Genomic DNA, 20,343 nt, shown 5'->3' on the forward strand with positions numbered 1-20,343 from the left:
AAATAATCTCATATTTAAGACTCTTTGTCCTATGTGTTAAAAATTAGCACACAATTATGTATTTCGGGCAACAGTAGATATATTATTGTGTATCAAACATTGCTGTAATTTGAAGTGTCTGCTAAATAATATACAAATATAAACATTTTGTGAATGTTTCATTTTAAAAGCACTGATTTTGTTTTGTTTTTTTCATTCCATCTGCAGGAAGATGCTTCTAATATAACAATTTTAGGTCTGCTGCTTGACTGCAGTTTACCAAAAATCTTCTACAATCAGCCCCAGGTATGAATATTACATTTTATTAACCCTTGGAATTATGTATAAGTTGAATTTAGATGTAAGTCTTACTTTGTCATCAAGTCCTCTGTCTCCCTCTTTCTTGAGAAGCTTTGCTGATTATTTTTTTTTATATAATTTTTATTTGGGTGTTCTTTTTATGGCTGTGAAATTATATAAGGTTCTGCAGCTTGTCAATTGCATATAAAAAAATAAACTTTATTTCTACATGGTTCATTACATAACCTAGATTGCTCTAAAGCAAAGATGCCCAAAGTTGGCTCGTGACAACCTTTGATTCGGCCCACCATCCAATCTAAATAAGAGGGAGAATAACGGGGAGGTGGTTTTTTTGAATGCCTTTGACAGAAATTTTCATTTTAAATCTAACGTAATGTTTTGTTTCTTTGTTTTATTGCTGAGCTAAAAAGCCAACTAAGCAATTAAATTAAATTTGTTAATTAATCAGACTTCTAAAATGTAAATACTACCACTTGACAGATAGAGGACCATGCACAAGACCTCGGCAAGCAAAGGCAGAAGCAGCTCGACTAGTGTATTCAGCATTGAACTCCATGGTGTTATAAATGGCATTGTTTATGTTTTTATTTTAATAAGTTCATTATAAAATGTTAAAAATGATACTGCATTAGTTAATATGATTTAAAGCAATGTTTACTAGTTATTTTTGAATATAAGAAAATAAATTAGGCAAATTTAATGTAATATGTTTAGTAAATTTACTTTCGGCTCACAGCCCTCAATCAAGTTTGGCTTTTGACTCTTTATAAGAAAAAAAATTGCGCTTTAGAGTTTACAATTGTATGTGTAAATGCAAGAAGGAAAAAATCTATTTGAAGGTCCTCCTTTAATGCTAGTTGCATATCAAAGAAAATCAAATCCAAGTCAGAGAACACACAGTAAATGACATGTATTGGTAACTCCCATCAAATAATTGATTTTCAACTCTCCAAAATTAGTCATCAGTAATGGGTGTTTGCTTTTTATTATGTTAAAAGAGGCAAATGCAGCACAACCAGGCCATTTGACCAAAAGGAGGACTTTAGAGAGGCCTGGGCCTGCATTCAAGAAACATTTTATTTTACTTCTAAGAAACCTTTAAAATAACATAAATGGGACACTATTAAATGTTTAACTTTAATTATATTTATAGTTGATTTAAAGTATATTTAATTCAAAGATACGAAGTTGAAAATATGACATCATTCACCCTTTACTTGTTTCAAAACTTTGAGGGTTTTTTCTTCTGTTAAACACAAAAGAAAATATTTTGAAGAAAGTTGGAAAGCTGTAACCATTGACTTTCATGGTAGTTGTTTTGCCTACTATGCAAATCAATGTTTACAGCTTTTAAGCTTTCTTCAAAATAGCTTCTCATGGCTTCAACAGATAAAAGAATCTCATAAAGGTTTGGAACCACTTAAGGGTGAGTAAATAGTGAGTACATTTGAATTTTGAGGTGAACTATCCCTTTAAGTGTGTAGTCCTGTTGGATAGTCCTGGAATTAGATGTCAGAATGCAAGCTAATAACTCAGTAGGGAGTTGATGGATCTGTTAACAACTCTCTACCCAGCGATCATGCACGCTGACATCTAATTCTTTTTATTGGAAGCTTACACCTATAATCATTAAGTAAGTCGACAGCTTTGGTTGCATTAGTTTACAAGTTATCTGGTGTCTAAATGCTGAGACAGGGTAGGTCTTGTTTAGTTGGAGTGCTTTGCATTCCTGTGATTTATGTTGATGGGTGTGTAGCATGTTTATAAAGTATGTGCCTGCAGCCTTTACATTTTATTCTGTTTTCTCTCAGGGTTGGTGTTTAGTATCAGAGGAGGGCAGAATTGCTCTTCAGATCAGTCTTTCTGAAAGAGGGGAAAGGCCGACCCACCTGGACAAACTCAAGCCATACGTGCTGGAGAATATTGTGGTGCTGCTGGTCCTCCCACCACCAGAAGATGCTGTCTGTATGTCATTTTGTACTTTTGTTCTCCATATGTGTCCTTGAATTTATAATTTTAGGGACAGTTCAGGGGGCCGGTTTTAGGGGTCCAGTCAATTTTTTTTTTTTTTCAACATGGCTTGCATGCGCAAATAGGGAGCGTCTCACATTTTTCTGTCAAAAACATTGCAACTAGGGCTGGGCGTATAGTATCACGATATCATGTTTCATATTATTCAATATTAATAATTATTGAATATTTTTAACAACACATTTAGGATTATTAGGATTTTTTTTACCACTTTATTTTAATTTACCAACACTTTTAAGCCAAACTGTTTTATTAGTCAAAACAAAAATATATTAAATTAAACATAAGTGTTAAAGAGACTCTTTTACTTGATAAATAAAATGTTATAAAGTGTGTGCATTGGTAAAGTGTAAAAAACAAACAATAAAAGCAAACTTTAAGGTAGATCAACATCTGTAAAGTATCAATAATAATGATACAGTAAACCTCAAACTCTGTAAACAAAACAAGTGATCATAATCAAATCTGAGCTTTCAAGTAAAGGAACCAACCATCATTCAAATACATATTGCAACATTACAATGTAATGCTCTATTTTTAGAATAAGAACTGTTTGTTTTTTGCATTTGCTCTTTGTGATATGACATTTCAATGTTCCGTTCAGAGCTTTTTCATGCTGAATTTAACTTGGTTAATAAAATAAATAATATTTAAGATGGCAATACTGTCTTCCATAGATTCTAATCATAAACAAAAGCATGGGAATGTCAAATCTGCTTAAAGTCTCCATGAACAAGATCTCCAATCATAATTTTTTATGTGAAGCAGTTCCTAGAGAAACTGAATTTTTAATGAGCAAACAGTGGGCGTAACTTGTTTTTTCTTCCGCGGGCTGAATGGATGTAGTAAAGTAGGCATTTCATTCAGAAAGATTGGGAAATGGGTATTAGAAGAGTTATTACAACCTAACAGACACCTCCTGCTCACCATTTCTGTTTGTTGTTAAAACTGACAGTTGAACCAGCATGGTATAGTATGTATACCATGCCCATTACCTCAAAATCATGTAATCTGATAGGTAAACTAAAAAACAAACAGGAAGTGCATTTTCAGATTTCAGTTAAAGATTAGAAGATAAGAATGTGAGCTATCAAAATCATATGGTTAGTTTTGATTTCTTGGGGACTTTAAATGTAAAGTTGAAATATATACAGTATTTGCACAGTCAAAGAAATAGAGCCAAAAATGTTGTTTAAGACTCATTTTGGAATTGATACAGATTCGTAAATCGTAATTTAATCAGATTGTGAAGACCCTAAAGAATCCCGTCCCTATGGATCGCATTTTTGTATTACCAGTAAATCGTTTTGGTAATTTGACAGGTGTTTACCAGTATTCATCTCTGGAAAGGGCTTAGGATGGATAGAACAGAACAGAAAAGGTAGATTAATAGTTTCATTGCACAAATGCTATTATAATGTTAAACACAATGTGATACTAAGGCTGCAATTACACTGCAGATCTTGATGGTCAATTCCCATTTTGTGATTGTATCAGATTTTTTTTTGCTGAGCTGCTTGCATCATCTTTTAAAAATGACTCGTTATACGATTGTCTTCATTTACACAGCACACAGCAAAGGCGCGATGACCATGAAAAAAAGCAGGCGCTGACTAACATCAGATAATAAAAGCGCTCTTTTATCGTTCCTGTATTTAATTTTTTCACTGGCTTTAACTTATTAAAATTCTTTTTGACAAGTTGTTTTATCATTTATCTATAGTTTAAGACAGAAACGTTCTAATTTGGCCGTTTTCTTTTAATCTATGACCATCAAACCAGTAAGCATCTTAATGTAATGTCCATGGCGTGATTAATGGATGTGATGTATGTCACAGTTTTATATTAGTTTATTGGTTACATGGCAGATGTTACTCTCTCTCTCTCTCTCTCTCTCTCTCTCTCTCTCTTTCTCTCTCTCTCTCTCTCACACTTTCTCTCTCTCTTTCTCTCTCTCTCTCTCTCTCTCTCTCTCTCTCTCTCGTTAACATGCTTAAATACGTGTGCTATACAGCATTATAAAATCAGATCAGTCCTCGGGTTTGAGATTCTGCTGAAGTCTGTTCTGAAATGAAAGCGTCAGACATGACGTCATTCGCTATGGTTTTTAATGACACAACACGCATTGACAGGTGAAAGTCCGATCTTCCTGCTTACACTACAGACACGAGGGCACAGATCTGATTCATACCAGGTAAATTTCCACATATAAACAAGGCCTGAATCTGATTTAAGTAAATCGGAATCCATGTGATTTTTTTATTTTATTTTTTTTTTTCTGCTTACACGTACATGGGGCATATCCGATCGGTGCCGCATGGGGAAAAAAAAATTGTAATTGAGTCAATTGAACCATGCAGTGTGAATGCGGCCAAAGTGCATCGAGTGCATAAATGATGTGCTTAAAGCAACACAGCATGCCGTTCTCCAGTACTTTCAAAACTTCATAGCACAAAATGAAGATATCAGTGCATTGTGTATCTGTAAAACAGCTTATTGAGCCTTTTCTTTCTAATTTTTAGTCAGCACTAGTGTGTAGGAGACTAGCAAACACCTGAGAGAATGCGACATTATTTAGAACTAGCAATTAACTGTAGCAAGATAAGAAGTCCTTTTATGCAAATCCACGGGCATTTATCTACTGATCAAATATAATAACAGGAACATTAAGTCTTGGAGAGAGTTTGATTGTTGCCCATCGTAAGCGAATGCAGTTTAAACAGTGAATGGAGAATGATTGAGAGGCACAAAGAAGCGAAGCGCTGGCATGGACTTGTATTTAACTGCCTACATATTCATATGTACTTCACACATTAAAATATTGGATGGCTTCAGAACACTTCAGTGGTCTAGGTGATGAAAACAGAATTGAGCCCCATTCTGCCTTTATGGCTTTTGTGGTGCTTAACAATATCACACTGTAGTAAATGCAATATCAGATTTGGATCGGTCTCATCAGGTCGATAACCAACCAATCAAAAGTACAACACTGAAAGCGCTGTCTGAATATTGGAGGCATTCCTTGTTGGGCAGTCATTTTTTAATGTGTTTTACTGGCTTAATGTGTTTTTCTGCTTTATTATTTATCCCAGTGGTCTTTGACTTTTTAAATGGTCATCAGCAGTTGTTTGTGTTTTGCTATGATTCTCATACCACACATTAAAATGGAAATTATTGGTCTCAGTTTGAATACATTTATGGTGTGACTGGACATATTATGGTTTGGCCACCGTTTTCATGCTCTTCATGTGTGGTTGTCACCATTAGTAATATTTTTACACTCTTTTTTTTATTTTTATGCTGGACCTCTGGATTGCACCTTTAGGCTTTTGGGATTTTAGATGAGGTCATAAAAGTCTCATGACATACAGTATAAACGGGAATAGGAACAATAGCAGTAGAAGGTATTTTTCTTATAAAAAAAACAACAGCAAATGAAAACTTCAAATTTAAATTTTTATTTTTTTATTTTAAACCTTGCCATACAAATTGACAGGTTTCATTTTTCAGTTAAGTGAAAAAACAAATGCAGAAACAAAAGTGCAACAAAAATAGTATAAATTCAAAATAACTTCATACAATTTGAAAAAACCCAACAATAGTAAGATTAAATAATATGGCAATAATAATGAGATTAAATAATATGGCAATAACGTATTTGTTATCTATATTCTTTCAATGTCCATCAGTTCAAGAAAAGAGTCACCACCCTATTTTCCAAATAGACCAAAATATATGGATTTGTTTATTAAAAAAATAGGTTATCTCTTCTAAGACAGGGCAAGAGGACATAGCCTTTATACACTGAGATACACAAGGACTGTCTTCTTTTTTTCCGCAAGAATACGAAATGACACGTTTAACCTTTAGCAAACATAAAATTAACAGCAATCTTTTATGTGATGGTCACATTAAAGTTCAATGGACAAATATGCAATAGACACAAGCTGGGATCAAGAGGAATTACTTTACCAATGATTTGACTTACAATATTCAGTATTTTAATCCAAAAACAACTGACTTTCTCCTAGTTTTTCTAGTTTTTAAGTTCCTTTCTCTTGTTTACATTTATAACATGTATCAGGGATATATTTGGGTTAAAAAGGTGCAACTTAACTGAAGTTTAATACTGTCTACTTAGTCATTTTTATTAAAGCAATCTAAAATAAGTGTTTGTTGCCTGAGTTTGGGCTTTTAGACAAGCTTCTTGCCACTCTTCTTCAGTTATATCAGCCTGCAGGTCAAACCGCCAAGCTCTAAAGTCTTTTGATTTGTCCGTCAACTGTTTATATAAAACATACCTAGCCTCTACCTTTTAGACCGTTAAGTGTAATATTTTCCAAAATAGAAAGGGGGGTTCAGCCAAATGTGACCTTGTTTTAACAGAATAAAAGTATGCGATTGCAAATAATTTGAAAAGTGTTCTTTTAGAATTCAGAATTTTTAAAAACATTTTTTTCTTAACAAATTTTTCTTTATCATAGAGGTCAGACACCATGCTAATACCTTAAAATTGACCAAAATTCAAAACCTGGTTTGGCTCTGCCAGGGTGAAATATTCCCAAAAACTGGTGAGAAACATGAGAGTTGTGTAAATTCACCTGAATAAGTAAGAGCGTCAAACAAAACTGCTATAATATTCCTAGTAAATGGATTTTTAGTACATTTTATTAACTTTTTAGTATCTGACTATATACACTGGAGGTCAACTTCCTTAAATAATGAACATAATCATAAATGTGCTCATTTTTTCATGCACTTAGTTCAGGAAAGTTTAAAGTCAAAGTTGACCCTTTCTATCCTTTTATTTGGCCCGCCAGAGGGAAAATGGTTGGGATGGGTTGGAGAATGCCTTTAACAGAGATTCTTATTTCTATTTCAATGTAACCTTTTGTTTGTTTGTTTGTTGAGCTACAAAAAAGCTAATTGAAATTAAATGTTTAAATTAAATGTTGTAAATTAATCAGATTTTTTTTTACTGTACATAATGTCACTTAACAAATAGGGGACAAAGCAAAAGATATCAGCGTGCAGATTGAGGCAAAGCTGGTTCAGCATGACTAGTGTATTTGGCATTGAACTTTATTGTTTGGATTTTAAAAAAAAAGTTTTTTTTAGGGTTTTATTGTAGTAAGTTTGTTAAAATGATGTACATTTTTTACAAATTTGAATGCGTTAGTAAATACGGCTGAAGTAACTTTTTCAGTGTATATACATTTTATGAAATAAATTAAGAAATTACCTATTGCAACTTCAGTGTAACACAGTTTGCTTTACTTTCGGCCCATAGTTCTCAATCAAGCTTGGGTTTTGGCCCTTCATATGAAAAAAAATTGTGCACCCCTGGTTTTGATGATGTCTTTGTCCTGTTTTTACAACCATGACAGAGTATTTTATGTTGTTTACAGAAAAATCTGTGGTTGAGTTGGTATTTCACATGCATTAAACTATTTCATATGAATTATTCACATACCCATGAATTATTTCACATGTACAGTAGCACAGCTAGCATGACAATACAGAGTGTTCATCAAAATAAATGCAAATACATTTATGTGTTATTCTGACACAGATGCATAGCAGGGACATCACAGTAGAGAATATATACACGCAATTTGCAAATTCAAACACGAAGGGACTATTCAATAACATGTCCTGAGGCAAGTTTACAGTATAGCCTGTTAGCCTATAACTTGGCTAATTAAATGTACCAATGACAGAAACCCTTGTTTACTCGACCAGTGATCAGTAAACCTACTTACACTGGGGGACATCAAGGAGGAAAGCATCTTTTTTTTTTAAGTAGTCAATCGCCTAACCTGACTTACTAAATTCTCAAAGCTTTCTAGTAAAAATACTCCTTAAAAATGCAAGCAACACCTCTGTGAACTTCTAGCAACACTAAGAAAAGAAACACATACAACTTGTGTCTTTAAATGTTCACAAGGAGGGAAGTAAAAAGGGTTCAAAGTAACAGTATCAACTAAACTAGTAAACTCTTACCTTAAATTGATCTTGTCAATGGTCAACTTAGGAATACGAAATTTTTGTTTCACACTGACTTAAATATCTTAAGAAATGTTTTCAACATGAGCATAACCCTCTTTTCACCTATCTTTTATGCTATATTAGGATAATCCTTAGATTTGATACATAATTGTTGAATTGAATTTTTTTCAGAATAAATAAATATAATTTATAGCCAGTTACGGAATCATTTTTGAATGATTTGACATAAGCATATACATTTTTCAAGTAAAATACATCTGTAAACGGAATTGAAAGGTAATCCATGCAAATATATATAACAAAAGTGAACCATAACTTCCTAGTACTGTACATGGGTTACACCTACCTGTATTTCTAACTTTTTGTTGACAGCATAGCCACCAACGCCCTATACGCAACTTCCTCTGATAACACAGCACCACCTTGTGGATTTAGTGGCCTTTATAGTTTCTTCTCCAAATGAAGTACAGCCACATGTTAAAAAGATAATTTTATAAAATATGTTTTGTAATGTAAATTTGTTTCTAATTCACAGCAGATCCCAAAATAGGAGTGTTCATGTTGAACTCAGGTGTTAAAAAGCTCTTTGTTAAGGTATGTGCACGTACATTGACATTGTTTTAACGTTTTTAATTATGTATGTATATAATTAGATGACATTTAATATAGTGGGTCACAATGCACGACTCGTCTTGTGTGTTAAAGGAGATCCAGCTTTTGTCGAGAACAGACAGCAATGTTGAACTCACTGAAGTCTTGCTCAAGCCTTCTGCTACTAACTTCACTCAAGTGGCTTCACTCTTCTGTAGACGTCAGTATTCTACTCTCCACATTTAATTTTGACATTGTACATGCTACAATGTTAGCCATGTTTATTTAATTGCCTTTGTTTTTGGTTTCAGATTCTTTGACGGCTAAAAGTAAAAGGTGTTCAAGTCAGTTCGGCCTACACATTTTAGCAAACAGAACAGTGAATTTATATCCACTGCTGCAAAGAACACACAGGTAAGGAATTCTGTGTTAACGTATATGAGTAAATTGATGTATTGAATTTATTGTAAATTAACTGTGTGTTCAGTGTTAGTATTATCTGTATTTAAATATATCTGCCATGCGGCAAGTATACATACTTTATGCCAAAGAATTAAATTGTTCCAACATTAATTGCTGTTTTCTTTCAAATTCTTTACTAGTACTGATATATTGGATACTAGTACTGATATATTGGATACTAGTACTCATTCATTAGAAACTAGGTCTTATTTATTAGATACTTACTTTAATAGTGACTAGTTTTTTAAATAGATACTGGTACCAATTCATTAGATCCTAGCTGGGGTGTAGCAACCGGGGGGATATGTCCCCTTCACTTTTAGAGACAGACCATTTAGAAACAGGTGATTAAGAAAGTAAACCTTTGGATTTCATACAGCTGTTCCCCCCACCTTTAAAATCTCCACTACGCCCCTGGATACTAGTAACTATTAAATAGATACTAGCAGTTATTCATTATTAGTAGTATTTATTTATTAGACACTAGTATATTTTATAACTACTACTAGTAAAAATGCTTATTTTACTAGTCAGTTCTGCTTTTTTACTCGCCTTATGTCAGTTCTGCTTTTCAACTCGTTTTGTTATGACTAGTCCAAATTGAAGAGTAGTTCAATTAAACATTTTACTAGTAAAATAAAATGTTTTACTAGTGACATTTCAAACAAGTACTATTCTTTAATAAATGTGTACTAGTATCCTTTAAAAAAAGTTATAAATATCTATTTAATAAGTACTAATATTTATTTAATAAGTACTAGTATCTATTAAATAAATACTAGTATCTAATGAATAAGTAGTAGTACCTAATGAATAAGGACTAGTATCTAATACATAAGTACTAGTATCTATTATGTAGGAACTAGTATCTAATTAAAAAGTACTAGTACTTAATGATTATTTACTAGTACATAAAAATATGTACTAGTCCCAGCTGGAATACATACTAGTCAAAACTGAGTAGGTGATATCTCAATGACAGATCCCAAAGAAATCAATGGAAAAAAATATTTTGTTACTAGCAACAACAGAACAGTTACTAATCACTATTAAAATAAGTACTAGTATCTAATAAATAAATTCTAGTACTTAATGGAAAAGATGCTAGTATCTAAAAATAAGCAAATAAAATATAATAAGTGGTAATAAAATAAGTGGTAACATGAAAATAGATACTAGTACGGCCTTTAAATTAAATGTCAAAATGGCTTGCCTTATGTATTCAGCACTATCTGAATAAGTAGCACTGTCTGTTAACCATTTACTGTACAATGCAAAAATACTTTACAACAAGTAACATGTCTGTAACTTCACACAACTTCAAATCACAAGACAAATTAATAAAAAAATCAGCTGCTTTGTAAGCAGCAAAATTGATTAAACTTGAAAAAGAGAAACTGTCATTGAATCGGGTCTGTTTAGGAAGTGGTGTGAGAAAGTAATTGCACGGTTCCTTTGAGTTTTTAGTGTTCTTTGTACAGTAATGTTTTTCTCTGTGTGTGTTTCAGATGGTCAGACTCTGAGCTGAGTCCTTTAATTCAGATCAGACAGAAGCAGAGGGGCTCAGAGCATGTGGAGCTCTGGCTAACAAACCCTTTCCCCTTCTCCTTCAGAATCACTAACATCTCCCTGTCCCAGCAGAAACTCTTTAAGGTAATGATCAACGCAGTCCCTGAATGTGCAGAGACCCAATGACACAAATGAGGGAATTGTAGAAACCCTGAGAACATTTAGCAGATTTTTAAAAATCGTAACACTTTATACAGTGTCCTCCATTCTAAGTTTCAGTAAGAATAGTAAATAGTTTTACATTACATGCAGTAACCCTAATCCCAACACTATCCCTAGCTTTATAGTAAGTACATGTTGTACATTATTACTCAATACTTAAATGTACAGTTACACTTTAAGTTACAGTGCAGCCAACATAAAAAGTCTGATTTATACTTCTACACTGAATGATCACTTACACCCCTGCACATATATGGCACGTAGCCAATGCAGTTGTGAGTATTTATACTTCTGCTTTCTTTGTGTGTTGCACTGCAACACTTCCGAAATTATTATAGGCAGTGGGGTTTCTATGTACCACTGTGTTGAGTTTATTTGCTGGTGTTTTGGCTTTTTTGGGTAAAAGTTCAAAAATTGACTACAAAGTTTACCTTATATTCTTTCTTTTATGAACATTTTTCCATCTTTCAGAGTGTAAATTTTACAACATCTGTGGTAGTGAGCTCGGGGTGCTGGAAGCTTCTCTCTCTTCAGCTACTCAGTAAATCTTTACCCATCAACCACAGAACCACAATTATCCTGGCAACCAGTGTTGGGCTCCCACTAGAGCTTCACCTGCAAACATATTCTTCTTCTTCTTCAAAGGTAAAGCTCGACTATGTCAACATAAACACAAACTTCAATAAGACTAATCATGCATCCAAACAGAGAGATGAGATTCACTCCTACTTTCTGGTGATGTTTAAATGTATTCACTTTAAAGCTATATTCAGAGGCCAGTTGTTTCTCATGGGGACGTCTGTGAATAAAAAAATATCCATAGATTTTCAGTGATTAAATGCATGATTTCAGGTTAAAAATAAATTTGTAGTGGACTTTTGTGTTTGTAATTCTTTGAACCCGTAACTGTCTCACATGATCATTCATTTGTTTAGTCAGATGAGAATATAAATATCATCAAATCTGGCCGGTGACATCCATTTTTCTGCAGAGTAGAGAGAGAATCCCTGATCGTACTTCTCAGGCTAAATTCACACAGTGTGTCAAAGTCATGTGTGACCATTATAACAACAGATCGCAGCAGACATTGGATGACTTTTGACAGCTAGTCAATGATAAATTGTCTGTATATATGAGATGCCACTACTTTGATGCAAATTACTGCAAATTGCAGCTGTACATTGGATTTCAGGGGCCAAAAAAGCATTTATAAATCATTTGAACTGATCTCAGAGATGTGGTTTAGGCCAGCAATTAAATCACCGCACAACCTTTATGTTTGTCAAAAAACCGTAGGTAATTCGTGTAGGGATTTTCGTGTTCTTGAGAGAAAAACAGACAATTTGGATTCAGACAGCTATAAAACACCAACTAGCCTTATAAGTGGTGAAAATCCCTTACGTCCCTTTAAGAAACAATTACCGTCTGAATAGGGCTTCAGGCAGAATGCTTTAAAAAGAGAATACATAGAGAATAATGTTTTTTTACTGCATGGTCTCACTTCAGTTGATTTATTTAATCTGCTAAACTTTGCTACCCTTTTTTCCTGAATGAATGTTTTTTTCCTCAGCAGGGAGTTGTTATTGTTGAGTCTTCTGAGGAGTGTGAACGGCTCTGTCCACTCCGTATGTCCAGGGCAGGTGAGACAAACACAGCATGACGTATTTCAGAATTTTTCTAGATTTGCAACGTTTTTGACTCCCCAATATGCTTACCATTCAGTTTGACTTGTTTATTGACTCAGACCTAGTTTTGTTTTCAACATTTTAAAAAAAATGTTGAGAATTTTGAACTTCTTTTAAGGTCTCTATACCATTGTTTTCAGTGAATAACAAGACTAGCACTAGCGGGGATCTCACTCTAAGCCAACTGAGAAGTTCCATGATTTTTCCTGACTTTCACTGACTAAAATGCTGAATCTCAATGTCTTTTAATGATTTGTTTAAACATTTAAAGGAGCTTGGAATTTAATTTTATTCATGCAGATTTCTTGCTAATTTTGACCACACTTAAATATCCATAAACTTTTTTTTTTTGTATTTTTTGATTCATATTTTTCCTTAATTGTTTATGCTTTTGAACTGCAAATAAAAAATGCTTAATTGGTGAATGATATGTTGTGTTGTCATAGAGAAACCAGTGGTTCTTGAGGGTAAAATAATATATAAATTAAAAACTATGATGTGTAATTTTGTGTATATTTTCACAGCTAAAGTACACAAGAAAGGTTTTAAATATTGCCACAAAATTTTAGAAAACTCACCATGAATTTAAACAGTATTTTAGACAGTATTTTACCAAGTATTGCATTTGATTGCTGGCTGCCTAGTGGAATAAAATGTCAGTGAAAAAATAACCTAACCATAACAACAGGAAACAGCATGATACAGAAAAACATACAATTTAATTAATGGAAAGTAAAAATTTAAAATGACAAACAAAAAGTCCCTGATTGTTCATGACTTGGACAAAACAAATATAAAATTCCATAATATTCTAAAATATCCCATGACTGTGTAAAGCCTGACTAGTCAATCATCATTTATTGGGTGATTATTAAGAATAAGGGCTTTAAAAATATTGTTTTTGCTCACAGTTCCTTCACGATAAAATATTTGAGATCTTAATGTGTTAAGATTTTATGAATTGACATTTTACAGATATAGAAATCACAATTTTAAGATGAAAAGTTTCAAATAATGAAGTAATTGTAAAACAAAAAACAGTTTTGACCTTCCTGAAACAAATCATTAGGGATTCTCATCTTCTAATCTCATCACTTCCTGCACAAACTTACATGGGTGTGTAAGAAACCATTGGTAGTGAACTGTTGTTCTACAGACTGTAGTCACTTAGTAACCTTGTCATAGTAGTAACCTTGTCATATAAAGTCAGGATGGTCCTGGAGAAATATGGTCTTTCATGTTTTAACTTCTTCTCTAGGCATACTTGAAACTTCTAGACAGGTGTGTTGGGGCAAAATGGAGCTAAACTCTGCAGAATAGTGGCCCTCTAGAACCTGAATAACTATTTAGATGTTCTCTTAATAAAAATAATAAATGAATAAATATTTAATGTTCTTGTGTGCAGGACGTGTGGAGTGGCAGCAATCGCTTCTCCCAGAATCATCCTCTTCACTATGGAGAGTAGACAGCAGTCTGGCCTCTGCCCTGTGCAGTCGTTGGCACTGTAGCAAAGAGCTCTCCTGCAGGTGAACAACTCTATAGGCTTGCCATTTTGTGTGCTATTCAAACATATTCGCATACACTGTGCATGTAAATACAGTTTCTTTACATTAATGTTTCTCTGCCCTCAGGTGGCCCAGACTTCCTGAAGATCACTCCACACCCCTAGACTTTGGTGCCACACCTGTCAATGATAGTAAGGTATGCAAATAAAAAAAGACCTTCTTTGAACTGAGCTTCACACGATTACATTTTTAAACTTCTGTGTAAAGCTTTAGAATTTTTTTTAAAAAGGAATGTTTTTAATGGAACAGTTCACCCAACAATAAAAATGACCCCATAAATTATTTACCCTCTAGCCATCAACAGTGTGTATGACTTTTCTCTGTCAATCAGAAATGTGTGCTATTTGTTTTAATTTAATATAATATATTTAATATAAAATAAGTGTGCTATTTGTAAGTCCATATTTGAAGCCTCCAGAAACGTAAAACAAGTTGCATTCTGCACATATGTAATAAGTGATTTAATTTATAATTTAAAAAAAAATATTTGTTTATTTTACAAAAACAAATCAATCCACTACATATGACATGCATTAAGCCCCTGGTAGCATATGGGTTGTTTTTTTACAATGGATTTTTGCTTTTGAAAGCTTTAAAAAACCAAAGCCGTTATAAAGCAAGGAAGAGACAGGATAAATTTAAAACTATACTGACTGTTTTCATCTGACAGTAGAAAGTCATATGTACTATTATTACTATGGGGTAATTAAAATTTTTGGATGAACTCATTTTATGGCATGTGTCAAGCATTTTTTTGCACTGCAGAAATGCGAAATGAGAGTTGTTTTTTTCTTTCTGCTGTTATCAATGGAAGTGTGTTTTAATACCCCTGCTGCGTAGCTAGGCACTAAACGTGTGTTTGTGCTCTGAGCACTCAGCATGTTTTAAAAAAGCTTTGACAGTTGGAGAAGCGCTCACAGTTGAGCGCTTTTAGAGTATCACTCTCATTTCTACAGCACAAAAAACACTTGCTCTTAAGTACTGTAAGAATCTTCAAATGGCTGTCAAATGTCACCTTTTGATGCTTCACATAGATTACTCGTCAATTAAAAATTTGTACATTTCTGCATTAAATTTGTGTAAGACACAGGTGTCAAACTCAAATCCTGGAGGACCGCAACTCTGCACAGTTTAGTTTTAATATTAATTAAACACATCTGATCAAACTAATCGAGTCGTTCAGGCTTGTTTTAAACCTTCAGGTAAGTGTATTGAAACAGTTGGAAATAAACTGTGCAGGTCTGCGGCCCTCCAGGAACTGATGTTGACTCCCCTCTTGTAAGACTATTATGTAAATCATATAGTTGTTTTTTTCCTCCAGGTAAAAAATTTCACTCTGAAGAACCCGACGGGTTCAGTGATTTCTGTGGAGATACGAACCCTCTCCTCATACCCAGTTCCACTTGAAGCACTCGACATGCTTACCAAATGGTACATACTGTAAACACATGCACTCATATGCCTTCAATTCTGTTTGCCAAAAATTACAACATTTTGTAGAAAATTTTAGATCTGAAAATACTGTATAAAATGACTTTTTTGTTGTTATGGACTAATAATTTGTATATTGTTTTAAACAATAACAAAATCTTCATTGTATTAAATTTAATATTTTATTTTAGTTAAAACTTCACTATTGTTTCCTGTCACATTTTTTTTTCAACATATATGCATTTGATTTAGTTTTATTTCCTTATCCCCAGTATGTACTAAATGAAACTACAACATTCTGATAAACAAAGATCTTTATTGAATGCACATGTGAAATGTTGTTTTGTTTTCTAAATAGAGGTAATAGTTAAAGCAGTGTGTGGATGTTTTGTGTCCTGTATGTCTTGTTTGGATCCTGCACATACTAAAAGAGAGTGTGTCTGCTTTATTTGACTTTTTATGAAACCTGAAATGATATAATATATATGTTTGTTCTAGGTTTAATATTAGCCCCCTCTCTGTGAATATCACTACAACAGAGTTTCTGCTGTTGGCTGCTAACCATAAGGTGAGTTCATGACCATTTAATAGCATCACTAAATTTAAGTACTAATCACTACTATTAAGTAGCCATTGTACTGTAATTGTTTCTTGTGACCATTTTGGTTATAGTTTGCTCATTTTTACCATCAGGAAAACAAGAGAGGTAGTGTGCTGAGATTCCTCCTTCAGCCGTGGGAGTCGAGGACTGTGTCTGTGGCGTATCAACCCACAGAACACAAGCCTGTTACCTCACTGCTCTTGATCAGGTACTGCACAACACTAAAATTCAATTAGCTCTCATATTTGCTTTTGGTTTTAGCATTTGCAACTAATCTTTAAAACGATTAGATTTTTTTTTACTAAATTACAATATTTAAGCTATATATATATATATATATATATATATATATATATATATATATATATATATATATATATATATAATATTATATTATTAATATATTATTAATATATATTATTAATATATTATTAATATATATTATATAAAGTTTGCTTGTAATCAATTAAATAATTCAAAGGTTTATTTTGTTAGCTCATATTCTTAGTCTTAAAGTGAGCTGTTAACCCAATGAAAAAAAATGTTTTGGTAATCTTTTATCATAATCTGACCATTTGCTGCCACTGAAATAACAGTTCTTTTCTGATGATATCTTCTGATGATAGTTCTTTTCAGTTTGACAGCTTAGGAGGGGAATATGCTTAGCCACACCCCTTCCACTTAATTTGCTGCTACTAAAAGCTGAGGTAGAGTGCAAAAATAAAATCCCACCCCTACTCAATTTTCCATTTCTGTTGGGAATATGTCATCGTTCTGAAATAAAAGCAACTTCTGGTTTATGTGGACTTTAAAAGTTTGCAAGTATAATCACAGCAAACATTGCGATTCGTGTTTATGATGCTGCTGACCTGCAGAGGGCAGTTGCCATATATAGTTTTGAATCAGCTTTAGTATTTTTATTAACGTAGCATCATTAGTCATTGTTGGGGAAAGTTATGCTGAAAGTAATGCATTACAATTTTGAGTTACTAGCCAAAAAATTAAGTAGTTGCGTTAGTAGTTACTTTTGAATTACTTTTTCATACCTGCCTGAGGCTTGATCTCTTTCATAACTTGCAGAGTTTTTCTTTTTTTTAAATAGAGGAGCTCTGCTTTTAACAACACACGTACAACCTACACCCTCATTAACCTAAAAAAACTTCCTGATGCCATACATGCGGTATATACAGATTGATGAAAGTTGAAAGCAATGTGTTTGCTACTTTTACATTTTTGTCATATTAGTTCAGTAAAATCACTGTCCATTGACTCTCCCATTTTCTTCCATGTGTTCAAAATAATTCCATCACAGAAATGTAGGGCTCTGCCATCTTGGTGTTTGTCTGTTCCCGTGAGGAGCTTATTTTTACATTAAGTGTCCTTAAAAGAGATTGCTTTTTTAAAGCGTAAAAATTATTCTAAATAGTAACTCGAGTTACATTTAAAAAAAAAATGTAAATCAAATATTATTACTTAATTTTTTAAAGTGACGTTTTGTTACTTTACTCATTACTTAGAAAAGAAATATTATTATTTACAGTAACACATTACCCCTCATGTATGCAATGCATTACCCCCAGTTTAGTAATCACAATAGTCCTTAAAGAGACATTTCATAATTTGGATATAAGCAGTGGTCTCAATGATAGTGATCTGCATAAACTAAATCACAGTGACTTCAAATGAAGATTGTACTGTATCAGTCTCATTGATCGACCAGTCCGTGGCAAAAAGTATTGTTTTTTTATTACTTAAAATAAGCATGTTTCTGAATCCTTTATTAAAGAGATTTGTTCAAAAATGCTGACTCGTTCTGTAATAATTTTCTTATTAGTTAAATATTTTTAAACTAAATGCAGCGATTATATTTAAAAAAAATAATAATAATATGTATTGGTATTTTGTTTAGGTGTCTAATCATACTAATGTAAGTCACAGGAAAAGTCAATGAAAATTTTTGACCTAACTGCCTGTTCTACCAAATGTTTGACCATATTTTGACTGTTTTAATTATTGACTGTTAAAATTATTTTAAGGATGACTGTTTTAAATAATGGTGCACACACACAGCATTGCTGGTTTACAAAAAAAAAAAAAAATCAAACAAACATAATCTGTTGCACTACACTTGCTTTCTTGTTTGTTTTACAATAAAACCAAAATCATGTTAAAAAAGAATCTGAATTATTTTATGGCATACTTTGAAAAATAAAGATGAATTCGGATTCAATTTTTTTTTATTTTGATTGTTTTTAAATAAATATAAAATATAAAATAAATACACTTCATATTTTCAGATTTTTTTTCATAGTATATGTATTAATTCCAGTACTTTTATCATAAACCTACAAATCTACCATTTAGTAGAGGCTGATATTTTAGAAATTATGGGATGTGGTGGAAAAAAGGTGCATTGAGTTTGTTAACTAGTGACATTAGGAGTTAAGAAATGCAATCCAAATTTTGTTTTCTTGGTTGGGCAGTTAAAGGGTTAATTCAGTTTAATTAAATTTGTTTATTGTCAATTAGATTTAATTAGAATACACATCAGTAAGGAAACAAGTTTTCCTGTACAATAAAATTCTTCCTTTGCAATCCACAGTCATACACATAATATACATGTCATACACGTATGTATACATGTATACGCAGAAGTGTCAATATGAACTATGAAATGTGTATATATAAATATCCATGAATGTAAACAATATATAATACTGACTGTGGAGTAATGTAAACAGATGTAAACAATGTATAGTAGTTGTTTAAAATTGTGCTTATTATGCAAAAAGTGCCTAGTGCAATTGGCTTATGTGCAAACAACAATATAATGGCCGGAGCTGATTGAGTGCAATTGTACGCATTAATTGTGCAAACTGGGACGAAGAATATAATGTGCTGTTAAAGTGAACCAACGTTAAACAAAATAAAAGTCTGCTTTTCTTCAAAATGCGATTAACGTTATTCTGTAAAATTATGCTGGCAAAATCTGATTATTTTAATTAGAATACACATCTAGAATTGTGTGTACAGGTAAAACATTTGATTCAGATTTAGATGTTATGAACAAACTCCCTGCATTGACCCCCGGAATGTTGATAATGAGCCTTTGTTTGTTTGACAATGTCTTTTAATGCTTTTTATTTTCTTTTAGTGTTTTTGCTAGTTGATAGCACACAGTAATGTTGTCTGTAATCTGTTCTTTAACAGGAACAACCTGACCGTGTTTGACATGGTTCTGGTTAAAGGATTAGGAGCAAAGGAGATGTTGAGGGTGGGAGGGAAGCTTCCTGGACCTGCAGCCTCTCTGCGCTTCAATGTGCCTCAGTCCACCCTCATGGAGTGCAGAGATGGTGAGAGACATGTTGATACATCACTGTTAATTAGAGAACAAACATTTTCTCCTAGGCATTCTGTAAACATACAGCAATGAAATATTCGCAATGTAGAAAATAGTTCATTTGTGCTAAAAGAATATAACTAATATTGAAAGAGGAAACAATGTTTTGTTCATTGTTCATTGACAGTATCGTTTGAATTCTATTGTTTTCCACAGGCTTACGATCAAGTAAGCCCTTATTTGCCATCCAGAAAAGCTTTAAAGTGGAGAATGCAGGCGAGTTGCCGCTGACTGTAGTGTCCATGAACATTAATGGATATAAATGTCAGGGTTATGGTTTTGAAGTGCAGCACTGTGGATCCTTCAGAGTGGACTACAACTCCTCCTCAGAAATCACTATTGCGTAAGTTTTAAAAGTGCTGCTGTGTGTGTGTGTGTGTGTGTGTGTGTGTGTGTGTGTGTGTGTGTGTGTGTGTGCATGCTGACTTTAAATATTGTGTATTAGCAGTGGGTAAAGCAGAGTGCAACTCTTGTACTGTCGCTTTATTAAATGTAAAGGGGATTTGAGATGATATAAAGTCAGTTTTACCTGTAACT

The 20,343-nt window shown here is 33.1% G+C and overlaps 1 protein-coding gene across 8 annotated transcripts in view; it reads left to right on the top strand.

Moving 5' to 3' along the window:
• Window positions 1-20,343, top strand: part of tmem131l (transmembrane 131 like) — a 92,446-nt gene that overhangs the window by 54,226 nt on the left and 17,877 nt on the right. For 2 of the 8 annotated variants that reach the window (XM_087237195.1, XM_087237199.1), the window contains exons 8-22: window positions 208-285; window positions 2,112-2,265; window positions 8,876-8,934; window positions 9,046-9,151; window positions 9,243-9,345; window positions 10,902-11,046; window positions 11,596-11,769; window positions 12,695-12,764; window positions 14,215-14,335; window positions 14,441-14,510; window positions 15,696-15,805; window positions 16,304-16,373; window positions 16,499-16,614; window positions 19,617-19,759; window positions 19,963-20,149. In XM_087237195.1, coding sequence (XP_087093321.1) covers window positions 208-285; window positions 2,112-2,265; window positions 8,876-8,934; window positions 9,046-9,151; window positions 9,243-9,345; window positions 10,902-11,046; window positions 11,596-11,769; window positions 12,695-12,764; window positions 14,215-14,335; window positions 14,441-14,510; window positions 15,696-15,805; window positions 16,304-16,373; window positions 16,499-16,614; window positions 19,617-19,759; window positions 19,963-20,149 — 1,706 coding nt within the window. The remainder of the gene's footprint in view (window positions 1-207; window positions 286-2,111; window positions 2,266-8,875; window positions 8,935-9,045; window positions 9,152-9,242; window positions 9,346-10,901; window positions 11,047-11,595; window positions 11,770-12,694; window positions 12,765-14,214; window positions 14,336-14,440; window positions 14,511-15,695; window positions 15,806-16,303; window positions 16,374-16,498; window positions 16,615-19,616; window positions 19,760-19,962; window positions 20,150-20,343) is intronic. The other 6 variants (XM_087237196.1, XM_087237200.1, XM_087237197.1 and 3 more) reach the window with 3 other exon arrangements.

The sequence above is a fragment of the Danio rerio genome, chromosome 1 (assembly GCF_052040795.2).
Source record: "Danio rerio strain M-AB ecotype USA chromosome 1, GRCz13ab, whole genome shotgun sequence".
In the NCBI taxonomy this organism is placed as follows: Eukaryota; Metazoa; Chordata; class Actinopteri; order Cypriniformes; family Danionidae; genus Danio; species Danio rerio.